This window comes from Neoarius graeffei, chromosome 7 (genome assembly GCF_027579695.1).
Source record: "Neoarius graeffei isolate fNeoGra1 chromosome 7, fNeoGra1.pri, whole genome shotgun sequence".
Lineage (NCBI taxonomy): Eukaryota > Metazoa > Chordata > Actinopteri > Siluriformes > Ariidae > Neoarius > Neoarius graeffei.
The window spans coordinates 95,003,104-95,021,707 of record NC_083575.1 but is presented as its reverse complement, the minus strand read 5'-3'; the positions used below and the strand labels follow the sequence as shown (position 1 = coordinate 95,021,707).

General features: G+C 43.7%; 1 protein-coding gene across 1 annotated transcript in view; it reads right to left on the bottom strand.

Annotated features, from left to right (window-relative positions):
- Nucleotides 1–18,604, bottom strand: part of tenm3 (teneurin transmembrane protein 3) — an 813,838-nt gene that overhangs the window by 337,857 nt on the left and 457,377 nt on the right. Inside the window, exon 7 of the mRNA XM_060925037.1 lies at nt 16,112–16,350. Within this exon, the coding sequence (XP_060781020.1) occupies nt 16,112–16,350 (239 nt within the window). The remainder of the gene's footprint in view (nt 1–16,111; nt 16,351–18,604) is intronic.

The window sequence follows — 18,604 nt, the reverse complement described above, 5'->3', positions numbered from 1 at the left end:
TGGGATCCATCCCAATTCTTTCGAACGGGGTCTTGATTAATGGCAGAGTGCGCAAAGGCGCTTTTGGAATGGCCGCTGGATTTACTAACTGGCATTCGCGGCACGCTGTACACCACCTATGGACATCGCTGCGAATCCCTGGCCAATAGAACCGGGCCATTATTCGGGCTAGTGTCTTATCCTGCCCCAAGTGTTCGGCCATGGGATTAAAGTGAGCCTCCTGGAATATAAATTCCCGGCGTCTCTTTGGGATTAAAAGCTGTGTTATCGGTTCCTTAGTCTGAGTGTCCTGTGTCACTCAGTATAATCTATCCTTAATAATGGAAAAATAGGGGAAGGACGGGGTGGCGTTTGGCTGGAGCATTTGACCATCGATTACTCTCACTTGGTCAAATGCATGTCGCAGAGTCTCGTCTCGCGACTGCTCTAATGGGAAATCCACGAGGGATTCCCCGAGAGAGGGAGGAGGAGCCTGCTGCTCCTCACTCTGACGCAGTGATGACGTAGACGGCTCTGTGACAGCTGCTCCCGCCAATGCCACACCAGGACCTCCCCCTGTTAAATTATGGCAGGCCCCACTCTTCACTAAATGTGACATTAATTCCCTAAATCCTGGCCAATCAGTCCCCAAAATTATCGAGTGGGTAAGACAAGGATTAACCGCCGCCTTTACTCTAAATTTCTCCCCTCAAAATAGAATGTGGACCGACACTAAAGGGTAGTTGTGAACATCCCTGTGCACACAGACAACACCTTCACCAATTGTGCTCTCCCCAATGCCTGGTCTTGCACCAGGCTTTGGTGGATTGAGGTCTGATTACAACCGGAGTCCACCAAAGCCTGATGCATATCCCCTTGGATACTCACCGGTATGCGATACACTCTGGTCCGATCGAGGGCGGTCCCTGGCGCGTCGGGGATCCGGACCACCGTGCCCACCTCCATCACCGAGCACTGATGCTGGAGGTGCCCCGGCTCCCCGCAGCGCCAGCAAACCGGCCCAGGCTCTCTCTTTGCACTGGTGTTCCGGAGCTCACTCCCCTGAGGGGGGGAAGACACAGACACAGAAGTAGGAAATGGTAGGGCACCGCGGGTGCGGCGAGCCGGCTGGGGTGGAGCCGGCCCCCGCCTCCGCGGTGGGGGAATGGGGCGAGGACGAGGAACAGAAGGGGAGAGAGAGAGAGAAAAGAGGGGAGAAGAGGAGACACGCTGTCCTGCCGTAGGAACAGCCACCATATGGTCCTCCGCCAGCATGATGGCCTGATCCAGAGATGCCAGGCGATGGCACTGGACCCACTCCACTGTTCCTTCCGGAACTTGGGCGATGAATTGCTCCAGCGCCACCAGGTCGACGATTCCCTCGGCGTTGCGGTTGTCGGCCCTCAGCCACTGCCGGCAGGCGTCCCGGAGTTGCTGGCCAAACGCAAATGGCCGGCCCGGCCTCCTCCAAGCACAGCGCCCGGAAGCACTGCCGTTGCTGCTCCGGGGTGCACCCCACGCATTGGAGGACGGCTCTGCAGAGGTCAGCGTAGGCTAGCCAGCTGTCAGCGGGGAGTTGTAGCACGGCCAGCTGTGCCTCGCCTGTTAGCAGGGGGAAGAGGCGTGCCGCGCGCTGTTCCACCGCCCAACCCCACGCCTCTGCTGCCTGCTCAAAAAGAGCGAATAAGGCATCGGGGTCGTCCTGCGGACCCATCTTTGTTAGGGTGAGGTGGGGAGGGTCTGCAGCGGTGGTGGTGGACCCCGCCGACGCAAGGAGGTGCCAGAACGCCTGGCGATCTTCCTGCTGCGCCAGCACCAAGGCTTCGAACCGTTGTTCCTGCTCCTTCCGGAGGGCGCCCAGTGCCTGGTGCTGGCTCTGTTGGGCCGTGGCGAGGGCATGGACCAGGTCCTTGAACGGGGAGGACTTCATGGGGCTGTTCTCTTCTGTACTCCCTCCCAGGTTTTGGCACCACTGTAACGATTGTTGAAGGTGGGTGGAGCACAGAAGCACGGCAGGCCAGAACTGAGTCTTACAACAAACTTTTTATTTTAGCTTTTCAGCTTTCCCTTTCACACTCTCCCAGTCAGACACACACGCACACAAGTGTCCAGGTTGGGGAGAGCCCCCTTTCTCTGCTCTCTCTCTCTCCTTTTAAAGGGCGCGGTCACTGGGGGAGACACACAAACACAGGTTAATTCACGTCAGGTGCAGTGATTCTGCCACTTACCGTACCTTCCCTGACTCTGCCCTCCATTCACAGACCGATGCTTGACCATGCCCCCACTGCCACAATTATACAGAGTCTACCTGTAATGTGCAATTTTTTCTGAGCCTCTCAATAAGGCAATATTTCTATACTTTTTCACGGTAGAGAATGCAAATCGCCCTCTGTATTTAATCCTTCGTTTGTCTAATTTTTATTTCAGTTTTATTTTGTTATCTGTATGACATTTTCTTGCTACTGTAACACGTGAATTTCCCCGATGTGGAATCAATAAAGTGAATCTAATCTAATCTAATCTAATCTAATCTAATCTAATCTAATCTAATCTAATCTAATCTAATCTTTCTCAGTCTTATACACACAATGTAAAGGCCAACTGATGGTGGACATGAGTCAAATGGAATATATATGTATGTGTGTGTGTGTGTGTGTGTGTGTGTGTGTGTGTGTGTGTGTGTGTGTGTGTGTGTGTGTGTGAGATTTGACTCATGCCACTGGGCCTTTACATTGTCTGTATAAGACTTAACACCTACTTGTTAGGTATTTAAACTGTAAATGCATGTTGTATTTTCTTATTTGTTTGCCAAAAAAGTTGAGAAAAATGTCCATATGTTGTCTGAGTTTTTCTCATTTTTGACATCATTTTACCGTTACACAGTCTGTCGAAGACTTCATGTATACGTGCCAAGTTTAAGCAAAGTCATTGTTTTAGCTGGAGGAAGCTTTCTTTCTTTCTTTCTTTCTTTCTTTCTTTCTTTTTTCTTTCTATCTATAGCGATTTACCAAACTCTCTGAGATCATTTATATTTCGTTTTGTCCCATTTTCGAAGTCCCTGTGCTTTTTCCAGACTTAACATCTAAATGATCGTGAGTTAACATTTTAATTGTAGCTGTAAAGCATTTTATTAGTACTTTACCAAGACACGTGGAAAATGTTGATATCTTCTATGAGTTTGTCTGGTTTTCAACATTGTTGTGCCTTTATATAGTCTGTAAAAGACCTATCAGCTACATGCTAATTAGAAGGATCATAATTTAAGCCATATTGAGTCTTTTCTTTATAATTTACCAGCACATCTGAGGAAAATGTTAATATTCCAGACAGTTTTGTGTAATTTCTGTGGTCACTGTGCCCTCACATTATCCATTTAAATGACAAAGGCTCTGTGCTAGCAAGGAAAATCAGGATTTTGTTGCTAGACAGTCTTTAATTAGTAATTTACCAACCCATCTGAGGAAAATGTTGATATTCTCGATGAGTTTGTCTTGTTTGTAACATCACGACAGTCCACAGTACCACATAACCACAGTCTGTATAAAAGACTTCTACGTGATAATTATATGTTTTAATTACAATGATCATCATTTTAGTGATAAAGAGGCTTTTTCAAAGTAATTTACCAACACATCTGTGGAAAATGTTGACATTCCTGCTGATTTTGTCTCATTTTCATTGTCTTTAGTTTACGCTAGCTAGTTTAAATGCTTGCTATCAATATTTCCCAGTTGCCTAGCAACAGTGCTTTCCTTGAACGACTCGACTGATATGGTTTATTGTATATTCGCTTTTCCATATAACGTTGTAGTATAAAAACATTTCGACATCTCAGGCCTAGTTAGCATGCGATATGGCTTTTTTTCCCGAGGTGATGCTCATCACGAGCGATGATGTAAATATGAAACCTGTTCTGAGAAAGTGACAGATGGAGACACAAGCTTTTCTCTCACTGTTGGCGGTTTGCTGTTAGCACCAAGCTAACTACAGACGGAGAAAGGAGAGAAATTGAGATGACAGCACGCTTGGGCTCAAAGAAGAAGGGTGAGCGGAAAAGCAGACAGGACCCCAAGGCTAGAGAAAAAAAAATTAAACAAACAAAAAAAGATTGACATAAATAAAAGAAATGAAGATAGAAAGAGAGGGCAAGAAGGACACAGGGCAGGGTGGAGGATAAATAAACCATGTGTCACAGCACTAAAAATATGATCGTGTATGTGTCTCCAGTGAGTAATGTGCTGTCAGGATTGCTGGATTCTCAATAACATCATCCTGATATGACTAATGATCTGTGTGTCTGTGTGTGTCATATGTGGGCGGCTAATTAACCGTTAGCAAAGATGAAGCATGTGTCCAAAACCACACCCTGTTCCCTGCACCTTTTTTTTTTGGTTCTCAAGAATATTCTAGAATCAATGCGAGGACACAATGCACCGGCATCCACTTTGAGACACCGTTTTGGATGGACAGGAAGCAGGGCATGCTGGGATACGCAAACTCTTTGGACACCATGTGCATAGCAATATAGAAAATTAGCATTTTCATGTTAGCATGCTCATTTCTTCGCATCATTTCACTTGACATGCTGTAATAATCAATTTGTTTGTCTGGTTTATAAATGAGAAAATCTCGCAGGAGCGCTAACTCGCAATAAGACCCACCAAAAAAGCTTAATTTTTACAGCCATGTTGTTTTGAGTTCAAAATTCAAAAGAGGACCTTGTTATTGACTGATGTCTCAAATTTATTCAGAACTGATTCTGTCCATCACTCACGATGACACGTCTGTCATTCTGACGATACGATTTCGTTCATGGCGTGCCACTGACGCTAATGCTACATAATTTTGAAGATCTGATTTCTTTTACAGCCTGTCCTCTTTCTGCAATGCTCAATGTTCAACGTTGATTCCTTTCACAGTTGGCTAAATAACTACAAATGATGTCGCAGCAAAGCTTCAAAATATTTACAGAGGGAGCACACGGCTCGTATAAAAGCTCGACTTGTTAAATAAAACTGAGTGGACAGACTGGATGTGTGTGTGTGTGTGTGTTTACTTCTCCTGAGTGTATGATCTAATGATAAAAATCCCATCTAAAGAAGAGTACGGCATCTTAAAATCCGTACGCTACAATATCCACTCACCAGTCACTTTATTAGGGACACCAATTAGGTACACCTGCTGTTAAATGCAGTTCTCTAATCATCCAATCCACTGATGCATAAAATCATGCAGATACAAATCAAGAACTTCAGTTAATGTTCACGATGCTCAAACATCAGAATGGGGAAAATTGTGATCTCAAAGTGTGACTTTCTTTCTTTCACTGTGGTATGGGTGTCGGTTTGAGCCAGACGGAGAATGACGGTTTATGGAATCAATTTTGTGCCAAAATGTTCATACAATACTTTTGAAATATCAAACAAAAACGACAAATCAAAATACACAAAAAAAGTCAATTTTTTTTTAGAGTGGCAAACAAATTATTCGTGTAATCGTGCAAAATATCAGTCTATTACTCTTCAGAAACCTTTTATTTTTGTTCCGCGTCTTTCTCAGTTTTGTTTGACGTAATTTATTTTGCTTGCGATTCCAGCTTTCTCGTTTGCGCTGCCTGACTTTTTGCTTGCGGTTTTGGCACAAACTTTACATGTGGGCGGGCTGTCCAGGAACGCATTCCCATTGGCTAACTTGTGTTTGACTGACAGCTATGCTCAGCGATTCCCCCAGAGGCTGTTGCGGCCATTTCCTACTCGGATTCTGGCGGACTGTTTGACGAGTGACCGATCCATTGACGGTACACAAGGATCGAGTAGACTTCAGTGGCGACTATGATACTGAATTAATTCAACAAAGTGTAAATTCAATATCATAGTCGCCACTGAAGTCCACTCGATCCTTGTGTACCGTCAATGGATCGGTCACTCGTCAAACAGTCCACCAGAATCCGAGTAGGAAATGGCCGCAACAGCCTCTGGGGGAATCGCTGAGCGTAGCTGTCAGTCAAACACAAGTTAGCCAATGGGAATGCGTTCCTGGACAGCCCGCCCACACGTGAAGTTTGTGCCAAAACTGCAAGCAAAAAGTCAGGCAGCGCAAACGAGAAAGCTGGAATCGCAACCAAAATAAATTACGTCAAACAAAACTGAGAAAGACGCGGAACAAAAATAAAAGGTTTCTGAAGGTGTAATAAACTGATATTTTGCACGATTACACAAATAATTTGTTTGCCACTCTAAAAAAATCGACTTTTTTTTTTTGTATTTTGATTTGTCGTTTTTGTTTGATATTTCAAAAGTATTGTATGAACATTTTGGCACAAAATTGATTCCATAAAGGTTTGAGTATTTCAGAAACTGCTGATCTCCTCCTGGGGTTTTCACACACAACAGTCTCTAGAGTTTACACAGAATGGTGCGGAAAACAAAAAAACATCGAGTGAGAGACAGTTCTTTGGGTGGAAACAAACGCCTTGTTGATAAGAGAGGGTCAGAAGGAAATGACCAGATTGGTTCGAGATTTCTTTTTTGCCAAGAAGGATATAGTAGCTCATATAATCACTCTTTACAACTGTGGTGAGCAGAAAAGCATCTCAGCATGCAACAGCAGAAGAACACATTGCGTTCCACTCCTGCAGCCAAGAACAGGGATCTTAGAATTAACACCAAGTTCCTATTAAAGTGGCCGGTGAGGGTATTTCTTTATACTGTACAGCTGATCTGAAATCCGCTCTTTAATCCTCAATTCTATTGATAAGTGTTAGGAACTGACCTGATATCAGTTAAGCATTATATTAAGCATTATAAAATACACAGTAAGGCTGATCTGAGATCCGTTCACGCTAAATATAAAATACACGTTAAAGCTGAACACTTGATATACAACTCGAGAGGGTTAAGTTTTTCACAGCTTGTGAAACTGTGTATATATATTATTATCCAAATATTCACATTTTGCTTTTATTTCCGTAACCTATGAATAAGAAACCTGTCAATCATCAGCATCATGTTCACGTTAGGCTACAAATAAGCTAATGTTATAAATTTAAGAAAGTTAACGTTAAGCAGGTGACAAACAAACAAACAAACACACATCCATCCATTCCATCATTCATAACCACTTATCCTGTGCAGGGTCGCGGGCGGGCTGGAGCCTATACCAGCTGACTATGGGTGAGAGGCGGGGCACACCCTGGACAAGTCACCAGATCATCGCAGGGCGACACACAGAGACACACAACCATTCACATTCACACCTACAGTGGGGCAAAAAAGTATTTAGTCAGCCACCAATTGTGCAAGTTCTCCCACTTAAAAAGATGAGAGAGGCCTGTAATTTTCATCATAGGTACACTTCAACTATGAGAGACAGAATGAGGGGAAAGAATCCAGGAAATCACATTGTAGAATTTTTAATGAATTAATTGGTAAATTCCTCGGTAAAATAAGTATTTAGTCACCTACAAACAAGCAAGATTTCTGGCTCTCACAGACCTGTAACTCCTTCTTTAAGAGGCTCCTCTGTCCTCCACTCATTACCTGTATTAATGGCACCTGTTTGAACTCATTATCAGTATAAAAGACACCTGTCCACAACCTCAAACAGTCACACTCCAAACTCCACTATGGCCAAGACCAAAGAGCTGTCAAAGGACACCAGAAACAAAATTGTAAACCTGCACCAGGCTGGGAAGACTGAATCTGCAATAGGTAAGCAGCTTGGTGTGAAGAAATCAACTGTGGGAGCAATTATTAGAAAATGGAAGACATACAAGACCACTGATAATCTCCCTCGATCTGGGGCTCCACGCAAGATCTCACCCCGTGGGGTCAAAATGATCACAAGAACGGTGAGCAAAAATCCCAGAACCACACGGGGGGACCTAGTGAATGACCTGCAGAGAGCTGGGACCAAAGTAACAAAGACTACCATCAGTAACACACTACGCCACCAGGGACTCAAATCCTGCAGTGCCAGACGTGTCCCCCTGCTTAAGCCAGTACATGTCCAGGCCCGTCTGAAGTTTGCTAGAGAGCATTTGGATGATCCAGAAGAGGATTGGGAGAATGTCATATGGTCAGATGAAACCAAAATAGAACTTTTTGGTAAAAACTCAACTTGTCGTGTTTGGGGGAGAAAGAATGCTGAGTTGCATCCAAAGAACACCATACCTACTGTGAAGCATGGGGGTGGAAACATCATGCTTTGGGGCTGTTTTTCTGCAAAGGGACCAGGACGACTGATCCGTGTAAAGGAAAGAATGAATGGGGCCATGTATCGTGAGATTTTGAGTGAAAACCTCCTTCCATCAGCAAGGGCATTGAAGATGAAACATGGCTGGGTCTTTCAGCATGACAATCTTCGAAACGTGAAGAAGTGTCAGCCAGGTGTCAGCGCCACCATTTTGAAAACTGTTTTCCAAATGAAATATTGCACAAAAATGAGTTTAAATGACGATTACTGCCGACTTTTTTCAAACTTTTCTGATTGCTATCAAAACAAACTAAACTTCCGGCTTGATTACATCAGCATTCGAAAGAGGGCGCGCGTGTCTTTTTGCGGTCGCGCTGACAGAAATCAAATTAAAATTCTCAAATTTGATTTAATAAAAGGCAGCGGCAAAGAAGAAAGTATTCAGCCTTGATTTAAAAAAAAAACTGAAAGCTGCAGGTACTTTGTATTGATTAATGTGTGAAATGCGCTCAGTATAATATGGATTTATCACAAAAATACATGCATGTGTTTATTATTTTGAAACCCACCAGCCGACTGATCTGGCACGTTTTAATTGTGCAACAGTAATGACGTGAATACCAGCGCAATGGACTAGTGTCCGAAAGCGTTTTTTCATTTTACCAACAAGCTGACTGTATAGTCCTCTATACAGTAATTCCCTATATAGGGAGTAGGGAGTAGTGAACGAGTGAGTGATTTCGGACACAGGGAACGTTGGCAGATGTTGGTGACTTTGATTTGCGCTGTACGTTTTACTTCCGTCCTATGATGTCTCGCACAGGTCTCAACGAATCTCGTTTACGGCCATTGCTTTGACATATGGACTGATATATTACATAGTATATTTCAAACACTCATAACTTGCTATAGCAGTGACAAAATAGCGATCAAACATGCATTCCGATATTTAATAAAATGAGATAAATAGAATTTTGATAATAAAAAAAAAAATGCCTTCAGTTCTCCTTTAACTTTAACCGGATGATTAAGCTACAACAAAACGTAAATACTTTAGCCATGCACTTCCTGGCTGGTTTATTCGTCTTCTCTGCTTTCTGCCCAGGCCGGATGTTTCCACCAATCATGAGTGAATATGGCGCCTGACGCGATGAGGAAGGAGGGATGATGTGATGTAACTGTGGACTGTGTAGTTTTTAAATCGATGATGCTGATAATTAGTGTTTTATATTTAGGTCTCCTGCTTCAACTATGTATTGAAGCAGGGGTACTGCAAGGTGACACACTAGCCCCTTTTATGTTTACAATCGTGCTAGATTATATTCTGCAGATTTCTCTTGATCAGCACAACAAAAAGGGGCTCCAGCTACACCCTAGAAGAAGTCAGAGACATCCTGCATAATTTCTTATAGATCTTGACTATCCTGACGATATCTAGCAATAGTGTCGGAGCTTGTCAGTGATGCTGAATTCCTTCTTCATGCCCTTGAAACATCAGCCTCCCTAGTTGGGCTCTACTGTAACGAGGTCAAGATGGAGTACATCTCGACATCCTTGGATCCCTCATCACTCTCTGCTATGTCTGGGAAGAACATCAAGTGAGTAAATGACTTCAAGTATCTGGGCTCTTTTATAATGGACTCCTTTAAGGACTTCAAGATTCGTAAAGCACTGGCTTGGAAAGCCTGTAACGACCTCGATAAAATATGGCACTCTAACCTGGTCAAACACCTGAAGGTAAAACTGTTCAGATCGGTAGTGGAACCCATCCTCCTATATGGTGCCGAGACAAGGATCATGACGCTGAAACAACAGCAGAGACGAGATGGAACTTATACCAACCTCCTACGTCAGGTTCAAAACATCCATTGGTCTATCCATGCCACCTTGGAGGAGATAGATGGGAACTTGCCACTAATCACAATGGCACTCAAATCAAGAACAGTCCTCTTTGAGGGGCACTGTTTTAGAGCCAAGGGGGGGGGTGATATCTCGCTTTCTCCTCTGGAGCTCGGAGCACCGCCCACCCACCCACCCGGTGAGGTCAAGACAGTTAACCGACTCCTACCTAATATCAAGGGACACTGGAATTGGGGTACAGAACCTGAAATGTGCAATGGCTGACAGGAATGTGTGGAAGAATATTGGGCAATTTATCTCAGCCAAGGCCAAAGGATGATGATGATGATTTGAGTACAGAACGAGAGTGAGGTAGGAAGAAATAGGAACTCGATCAGAAACAAGTGAGCTCGTTTCTCGTTGATCTTTACACCGTAAGAGCACAAAAGAACACCACTGTTTATCATCTTAAAAGCTGAGCTGTAGCGTTGCTCTAGCAGCGTGACTGTCAAATATAATGTTCGGCTAATTTTTATTTATTTATTTATTTATTTTGTACAGTACAGTCATGCTAAATTCATTCATGCTTGTCCTGCTTCCTCTTTTCCTCCTCGTCTTCTTTCAGTTTCCTCTTTTTAATCACTAAATCTCACATTTATTTAAACTCACACATATCTTTGAGACATATGAGACAGGGTCTGTTTAAAAACAGTCAGATTTCCGTTGATTTTAGTGATCATCTTTCTTCAAGGTCTCTTTCCCACCTCGCCAATTGTGTCGTGACAACAGCGGTGTTGCTTCCATCTGTTGTCTGCCATGAGCCCCGCCCAGTTCTGTTGGGAAAGTTTCTGTTCATCTGGATGGGGTGTTTTTTGGTTTTTTTGTTGTTTTTTTACGGCTAAACGTGGTGCACTTCAATGAGTGTACTTTAATGGGACGCTTCTAAAGAAAGCCATCTTGTATGCATGTTTTGTAGGAGACGATGATGTTTATTCCCCACCGTGCGGCAAGATGATTAGCCGTCCATATATTTCCATAATTTGGCTCTCGCTCTCACAGACCCCCGCTGTGCAACTCTAAACTTGTCTTTATGTTAGTAATGATGAGGGGTTTGGCCGGAGAAACCCCACTGACTCTTGAGCTTCAAATATTCATCACTGCTGTCGAGTCAACTAATAAACAACCAATCACGCACTCAGAGAAAGAGAGAGAGAGAGAGAGAGAGAGAGAGAGACGGAATGAAAGTCATTATCAGAAAACCATAATGAAAGAAATAACTTTTAGGAATGAAAACTACTCAAACGTTCTACTACTCCCCCGTACATCTCTCTCTCTCTCTCTCTCTCTCCATTTTCTTTTCTTTATCAGAATGAAGTCAGAATTTGAAAAATAATGATGAATAAATCATGAGCAGCTTCGGTCAGTGGGTGTGAAGACAGAAAGTTGGGATACACAACCTCGTAACACAAACAAGACTGAGCTGAACTGACACAATGCAGGGGCACCAAAGCCACAAGCATGGATGTGGTTGCCACGGTGATGGGAAGCTCAGTTACCGTGACAACCCTATAATAACTCGGACCTGGAATTCAAGAGGAGGTGCGAGTCGGAGGGAAAAGTTACAAGAAGAAGTGTGTGTGTAGTTTTTTTTTTGCCGAAAAATAATGTTTTGAAAAATTGTAGAAGATAAAAAAAATGATGGTTATGCCAATTTTATTTGGATGGATAACAGAATATACACTCACTGGCTACTTTATTAGAAACACACATCCATCTACATGCTGCTCGATGCAGTTCTCTAATCAGCCGATCCCTTGAGGCATAAACTCACACAGATACAAATCAAGAGCTTCAGTTAATGTTCACGATGTTCAAACATCAGAACGGGAAAAATTGTGATCTCACAGTGTGATTTTCTTTCGCTGTGGTATGGGTGTCGGTTTGAGCCAGATGGAGCGTGAAGGTTTGAGTATTTCAGAAACTGCTGATCTCGTCCTGGGGTTTTCACACACAACAGTCTCTAGAGTTTACACAGAATGGCGTGAAAACCAAAAAACATCAAGCGAGTGAGTGAGCGACAGTTCTGTGGGTGGAAAAAACAAACACCTTGTTGATAAGAGAGGGTCAGAGGAAAATGGACAGAATGGTTCGAGATTTATTTTTTTCCAGGAAGAATATAGTAACTCATATAATCACTCTTTATAACCATGGTGAGCAGAAAAGCATCTCAGCATGGAACAGCAGAAGAACACATTGGGTTCCACTCCTGCAGCCAAGAACAGGGATCTTAGAATCAACAAGAAATTCCTATTAAAGTGGCCGGGGAGCATATGTATATATGTTTTTTTTTTTTTTTAACAGACTGCAAAAAAAAAAGGAAAAAAGAGAAGAAGAAATAACCATGGACTAGATAAATGTTTGATTGATTGATAAATAAATAAATAAATAAAGTGGTGACACAACTAATTCTACCATCTTCTTAAGCATTATAATTACTACTGTACTTTTTCCCCCCTGTCAAATGATAGAGGCTAATTAACAAGCTAGCTCACGGTTTAGCCTTATCACTAGCCCATCCATCCATTATCTGTAGCCGCTTATCCTGTTCTACAGCGTCGCAGGCGAGCTGGAGCCTATCCCAGCTGACTACGGGCGAAAGGCGGGGTTCACCCTGGACAAGTCGCCAGGTCATCACAGGGCTGACACATAGACACAGACAACCATTCACACTCACATTCACACCTACGCTCAATTTAGAGTCACCAGTTAACCTAACCTGCATGTCTTTGGACTGTGGGGGAAACCGGAGCACCCGGAGGAAACCCACGCGGACACGGGGAGAACATGCAAACTCCGCACAGAAAGGCCCTCGCCGGCCACGGGGCTCGAACCTGGACCTTCTTGCTGTGAAGCGACAGTGCTAACCACTACACCACCATGCCGCCCTTATCACTAGCCAGATTGCTAAATTTAACACACTATTTCATGCAGCTGATAGCTAGGTAGCTATTTAGCGAACATACTGCCGCTTATTATTTAAAACTAGGTGATTTATTGAAAATGCTAGTTCGCCTTGGGAAAGAACTAGTCAAAGTTTTAAACCTGGGATGATGATAACAGATGGTGTGATACGTTTGTGTTAGTAACGTCAGTAACAATATGGCTGATTTCAATCAACGCAACAGTTACTATGATGACCAAACAGCCCACTTCAGTAGAGTGTTGGTCTGTGAAGGAGGTGCAGCTGTATTGGGAACAAGTCCAACAAGTAGGAAGTGAAGTCCAAACCGTTATGTGGTTCTCAGTGGCATTTGGAGACCGTAGAGTTTGTGTTAAAGCTTCAGCTAACACGTGCTTCTGAGTTTTATGTCCCATCACTCTCTGGCTGTAAGAGCTGCTGATGAACGTGTTGCGGCTTTGCAGTGGAACGGACGGAGGCAGAAAGTCTGGCACAAAATCACCTACTGTGTGTACATCAGGGTCCCGAAGTCTGAGTCCAAGACATTCTGTGGTTAACAATAACTTCTGGAGACAGTGGACGTGATTTTTGGCGCAAGAATCTTCCTCTAACACGTTTTCAGGGTTTTAATTCCCATCACTGCCTGGCTTTAAGAGCTCAGCTGGACGAGAGAGCATGTGGCTTTATGCTGGAAAGGAACGGAGGCAGAAAGTCTGGCAGCGTCTCTGATTGAGAGCATCACATACTAACAACATTACTGTGTGTACTGTAGGGTCCGAAAGTCTGAATCCACCACTGAGGTGATATCCAAAACTAATTGTTTTGTCAAATAAGTGTACTTCTGGACCCTATTGACTGTGCTAATGCAGTTTGAGAGCCAGCTACAGAAGGTGTGATTAGCACTTGGACCTCGGTAGATCATTTCGCTCATTTCAACAACGAGATGACTTGAGTTTCCAAGAAAGTGGGTGGGTTTGATCTCACAGTGAATTGTTGCCTTTGTTGCCTTGACAAAACTTATGTATAAGATGCTCATAAGATGGTTAGCATCTTCGTTGCCAGTTTTTTTTTGGGATTAAATGTGAAGTGATGGCATGTTTTATTCGGGGTAAGGTTATATGATACATTCTGCAAATGCAAGGTATATGTTCCAAGACCTACCACAGATAGTAACAAACACCACATACAACTTGTTGCTCTCTCTCTCTCTCTCTGTCGCTCTTGAAAGAACAGGATTCTGACATTTCTGCTAAATATTTTCAGGAATCTAAAACCATGCTTACCGAATCAGTAGATACGGGGGTTCTACTGTATTTCACTCAACTCAGAGTTCATGAGCTAGCAGTGCAGGGTTAGAACAACGTGCTCCAATGCTCCAGGGTCTGAAATGTTCCATGTGTCCCACCTCAGTGGACCTTACCTTCCTAAAATTTGACCAATTAGATAACGGTTGGGCAGTACGGTGGTGTAGTGGTTAGCACTTTCACCTTACAGCAAGAAGGTTCTGGATTTGACCCCAGTGGCTGATGGGGGCCTTTTTGTGTGGAGTTTGCATGTCCTCCCCGTGTCTGTGTGGGTTTCCTGCGGGTGCTCCGGTTTCTCCCACAGTTCAAAGGTTAACTGACTACTCTACACTGTCCATAGGTGTGAATGTGAGTGCACAGAAAGGAACTGGCCACCCTACTGGTGCAATTCTGGCCAAGTCAACTAAACATAGTTCACCTCAGGTTCGGTAGTGACAAGGAAGAAGGGGATGGCATCGTTCTCTCCAGGGCTTGGACTCCCCACTCACACATTACTACAATACCCATAAACCTCAGCAAAATCCCTTCCTGTTTGCCTGGGGGGGTGGAAAGAGACAGCCATTATATAGGTGGCTTTACTGAAGCAGTTTTTGTAGCAGATGTCCTGTATTAGAGGTACAGTGACCCCTATTATGTTCAGTTTGGTTTGCCTCAAGCCTGAATCGGGTTCGGCAGTAGTGACGACGACGACGATGATGAGATCATGTTCCTTCAGAACACTGTAACCAATCAGAGCAGAGTTCCTTCCCCCAGTGCCACTCTAATACCCCTTTTCCACCAAATCAGTTCCAGGGCTGGTTCGGGGCCAGTGCTGGTGCTGGTTCACAACTCATTCAACTTGCGAGCCAGCTGAGAACCAGTTTGCTTTTCCATAGCTCGCAGTGCTAAGGGAAGCCACGTCATTACGTCATTGTATACGTCAGTTACGTCGCTGTATACATCATTACGTCGCTGTATACGTCAGTTACATCGCTATGTTTGCATAAACCTTGGCGCGAATATCGAAGCAAAAACAACATGGAAGAAGCAGCAGCAACAACAACAACAATAAAAATAATAATGGATGATTTCGCGTTTGTACAGCTGCTGCTTCTCGTCGCTTAAAAATGGCGATCTTCCGCGGTCTTGTTATTGTTGTTGGTCTTAACAACTCCGCCCCCCCCGCTGACGTAAGCGGTTCTTTCCTCTGGCCCAGCAGAGAGTTGGTGCTAGCCTGGAACCGGTTTTTCTGGCCCCAGAGCCAGTTCTTTGTCAGTGGAAACAGAAAATCTGGTTCCAAACTAAGCACTGGCCCCGAACCAGCCCTGGAACTGCTTTGGTGGAAAAGAGGCATAACTAATCACACTACTGATTTCATCCAAAATACCACTGTGACCAAATGGATCCCAGATCCCACCTCAAACCTCCAATCCCTCACACTCTGACCAATCAAGGAACAGGCCACGCCCCTACAATAGTGCTATGACCAATCAGACTTCGCCCTTTTGTAACTAGTCAGACTGCAGTTCCCACCCGAAATCCCACTCTGACCAACAGCACTGTAGATCCTACACACTTGTTGCCCTAAAGTGCCCAGTAACCACTTGGACCAAAGTCTCCATCCTGTCTTCTATTCAAACACTGGTACCCAAATACTTCCTTCTGAGATCCTACCAGAACTGATCGTACTACAGTTCCTGTCCGAAACCCAAAAACAGCTGGACTTCAGTCCATATAAAATATATTTGACGAAGTTAGAAGGTTCAAAGTTAACCAATAAATATTCTCAGCCTGATTACTATCGCTCCCTCTATCAGACATTATAATACATTTGATGTGTTGGTGCGGTCGGACTCACAGATGCAGTAGCACAGGATGATGGATAGCAGGATGGACACGGCGACGGCGCTGAGAGCTGTGCACCTCCACGAGCAGTACTTGGACGACTTCTTGAACTTGAAGGCGCTGCGGGAGAGCGTGTTGCGGGGCAGGGGCCGTGTGGGGGGCGAGTACACCGCCCCCGTAGCCATGGTGTAGCCCGGAGTGGCCGTGCTGAACAGAGGGGTCGTTCCTGTGCCTGTCTTAAAGAGGAAGTGCCTGAGATGGAGACGGAGAAAGAAAGAGATGGAAAGATGTTACGTTTCATAAATCACACTCCAACTGTTGATCATCATTATCACCAACAGCAAGGTTCCAACAGTGTTAACGTGTTAAAATATCAAGTAAAAGATGCTACGAGAGTTGATGGAATAACTTTAAACAAACATGCTAACATGGCTAGCAGTGAATATAATCTGGTATTAACTTTTCTGCAAACGTTTGGCTTCTTGTCTTGTGTTAGAAACGCTGTTAGCATGAGCAAAACTAGCATTTCTATTTTACATCTTGATAATATAATAGCTACAATTCAAACTAAATACAAAGTAGTATTAGGAAAAAAAAAACAGTTCGCTAACGTTGAAGACACTCATAGAGCTAAACATGCTAGCAAGACTTAGAGCCAGAATTAAGCATTACTGTTTCATGTTTCATTCACTGATAGCAACACAGTTAGCATTGATCAAAGCTTAAACACCTATATTATAGCGAGTAAACCATATCCTAGCATGCCCTGCTCCAGCCTTGTCAATTTTATAAAATGTACTACAGGTAAAGATTCAATACTTTTGCACAACAGCACTGCAAAATGTTTATATTTTTGTCATCGACAGAATGTTAACCTTCTAAACACTGTTAGCATTACAAGCGTTAGCATATTTCTGTCATTAAAATGGTGGCGTTAGAGGTGGAACGTATAGAGGATGGTTTGCTTCATACCGGGAAATGTATTTAGCGTTTAAAGAAATAGTTTGATATACTGATAAATCCTGAGGAAGATTCTGAGTCTTTCCCCGTGCAGCACCTGATCAGCTGCTTTTACACTGTAAATGCGATTTTTTTTTTTTTTTTTACAAGAAACTGGACGAACTAGAAGCTTCTGCATGTGGGAATAACACAGCTCAACCAATCCAATTCATTACATCGCATTTTCCTATTAGCTCAGGCACCCTGGTGAGACGTTCAGCGCCACACACACACACACACACACACACACACACTTACATAGCGCTTCCACTGTTATAAAACTTTACCGGCTAATGATTCATGTGTGAACAATTCAGTGTTTTTAATTCCATTCGGTTTAGAGTCATTATCAAACAAACTTCACAATTATTAAACATGACATCTTTAAAACCCTCGACTCGTTCGTGTACGTCATGTTTGCAGATTGGTGTAGGCTGAACGTAAGTCTCAGAGACACCTTTTACTCATGTCCAAGATTCTCGGCGGCACGGTGGTGTAGTGGTTAGCACAGTCACCTCACAGCAAGAAGGTTCCGGGTTCGAACCCAGCGGCTGGCGAGGGCCTTTCTGTGTGGAGTTTGCATGTTCTCCCCGTGTCTGCGTGGGTTTCCTCCGGGTGCTCCGGTTTCCCCCACAGTCCAAAGACATGCAGTTAGGTTAACGTGGGGTGGCCTTGGGCTGAGGTGCCCTTGAGCGAGGTACCGAACCCCTGACTGCTCCCCGGGTGCTCTGGTGTGGCTGCCCACTGCTCTGGGTGTGTGTGTGTGTTCACTGCTTCAGATGGGTTAAATGCAGAGGATGAATTTCACTGTGCTTGAAGTGTGCATGTGACGAATAAAGCTTTCTTCTTTTTTCTTCTTCTCTCTTCTTTCGTTCAGTGAATCAGTGTTTGAGTCACTGAACCTATTCAGTCCAGTTTTTGAGTCAGTGACTCATTTTGATCAAGACCAAGATTCATCTCATCTTGTAAGGGGAATCAGTTTCTGAGTCAGTGAATCATTTTGGTCATGACTGTGATTCGCTCTACTCTTATACAGGGAATCAGTTTTTGAGTCAGTGAATCATTTCTGTGATGACTGTGATTAGTTCTGCTCTTGCACAGGGAATCAGTTTTTGAGTCAGTGAATCATTTTAGTCATGACTGCAATTCTCTTTTATCTTGTACAAGAAATCAGTTTTTTAGTAAGTGAATCATTTTGGTCATGTCTATTATTTGCTCTTATCTTGGACAGGGATTCAATTTCTGAGTCAGTGAATCATTTTGGTCGAGACCAAGATTTGCTCTTATCTTGAACAGGAAATCAATTCTGAGTTAGTGAATCATTTCAGACATGACTATAATTGGCTCTGATCTTGGACAGGGAATCAATTCTTGAGTTAGTGAATCATTTTGGTCATGACTGTGATCCGCTCTCATCTTGTACAGGGAATCAGTTTTTAGTAAGTGAATCATGTTGGTCATGTCTATTATTTGCTCTTATCTTGGACAGGGAATCAATTTCTGAGTC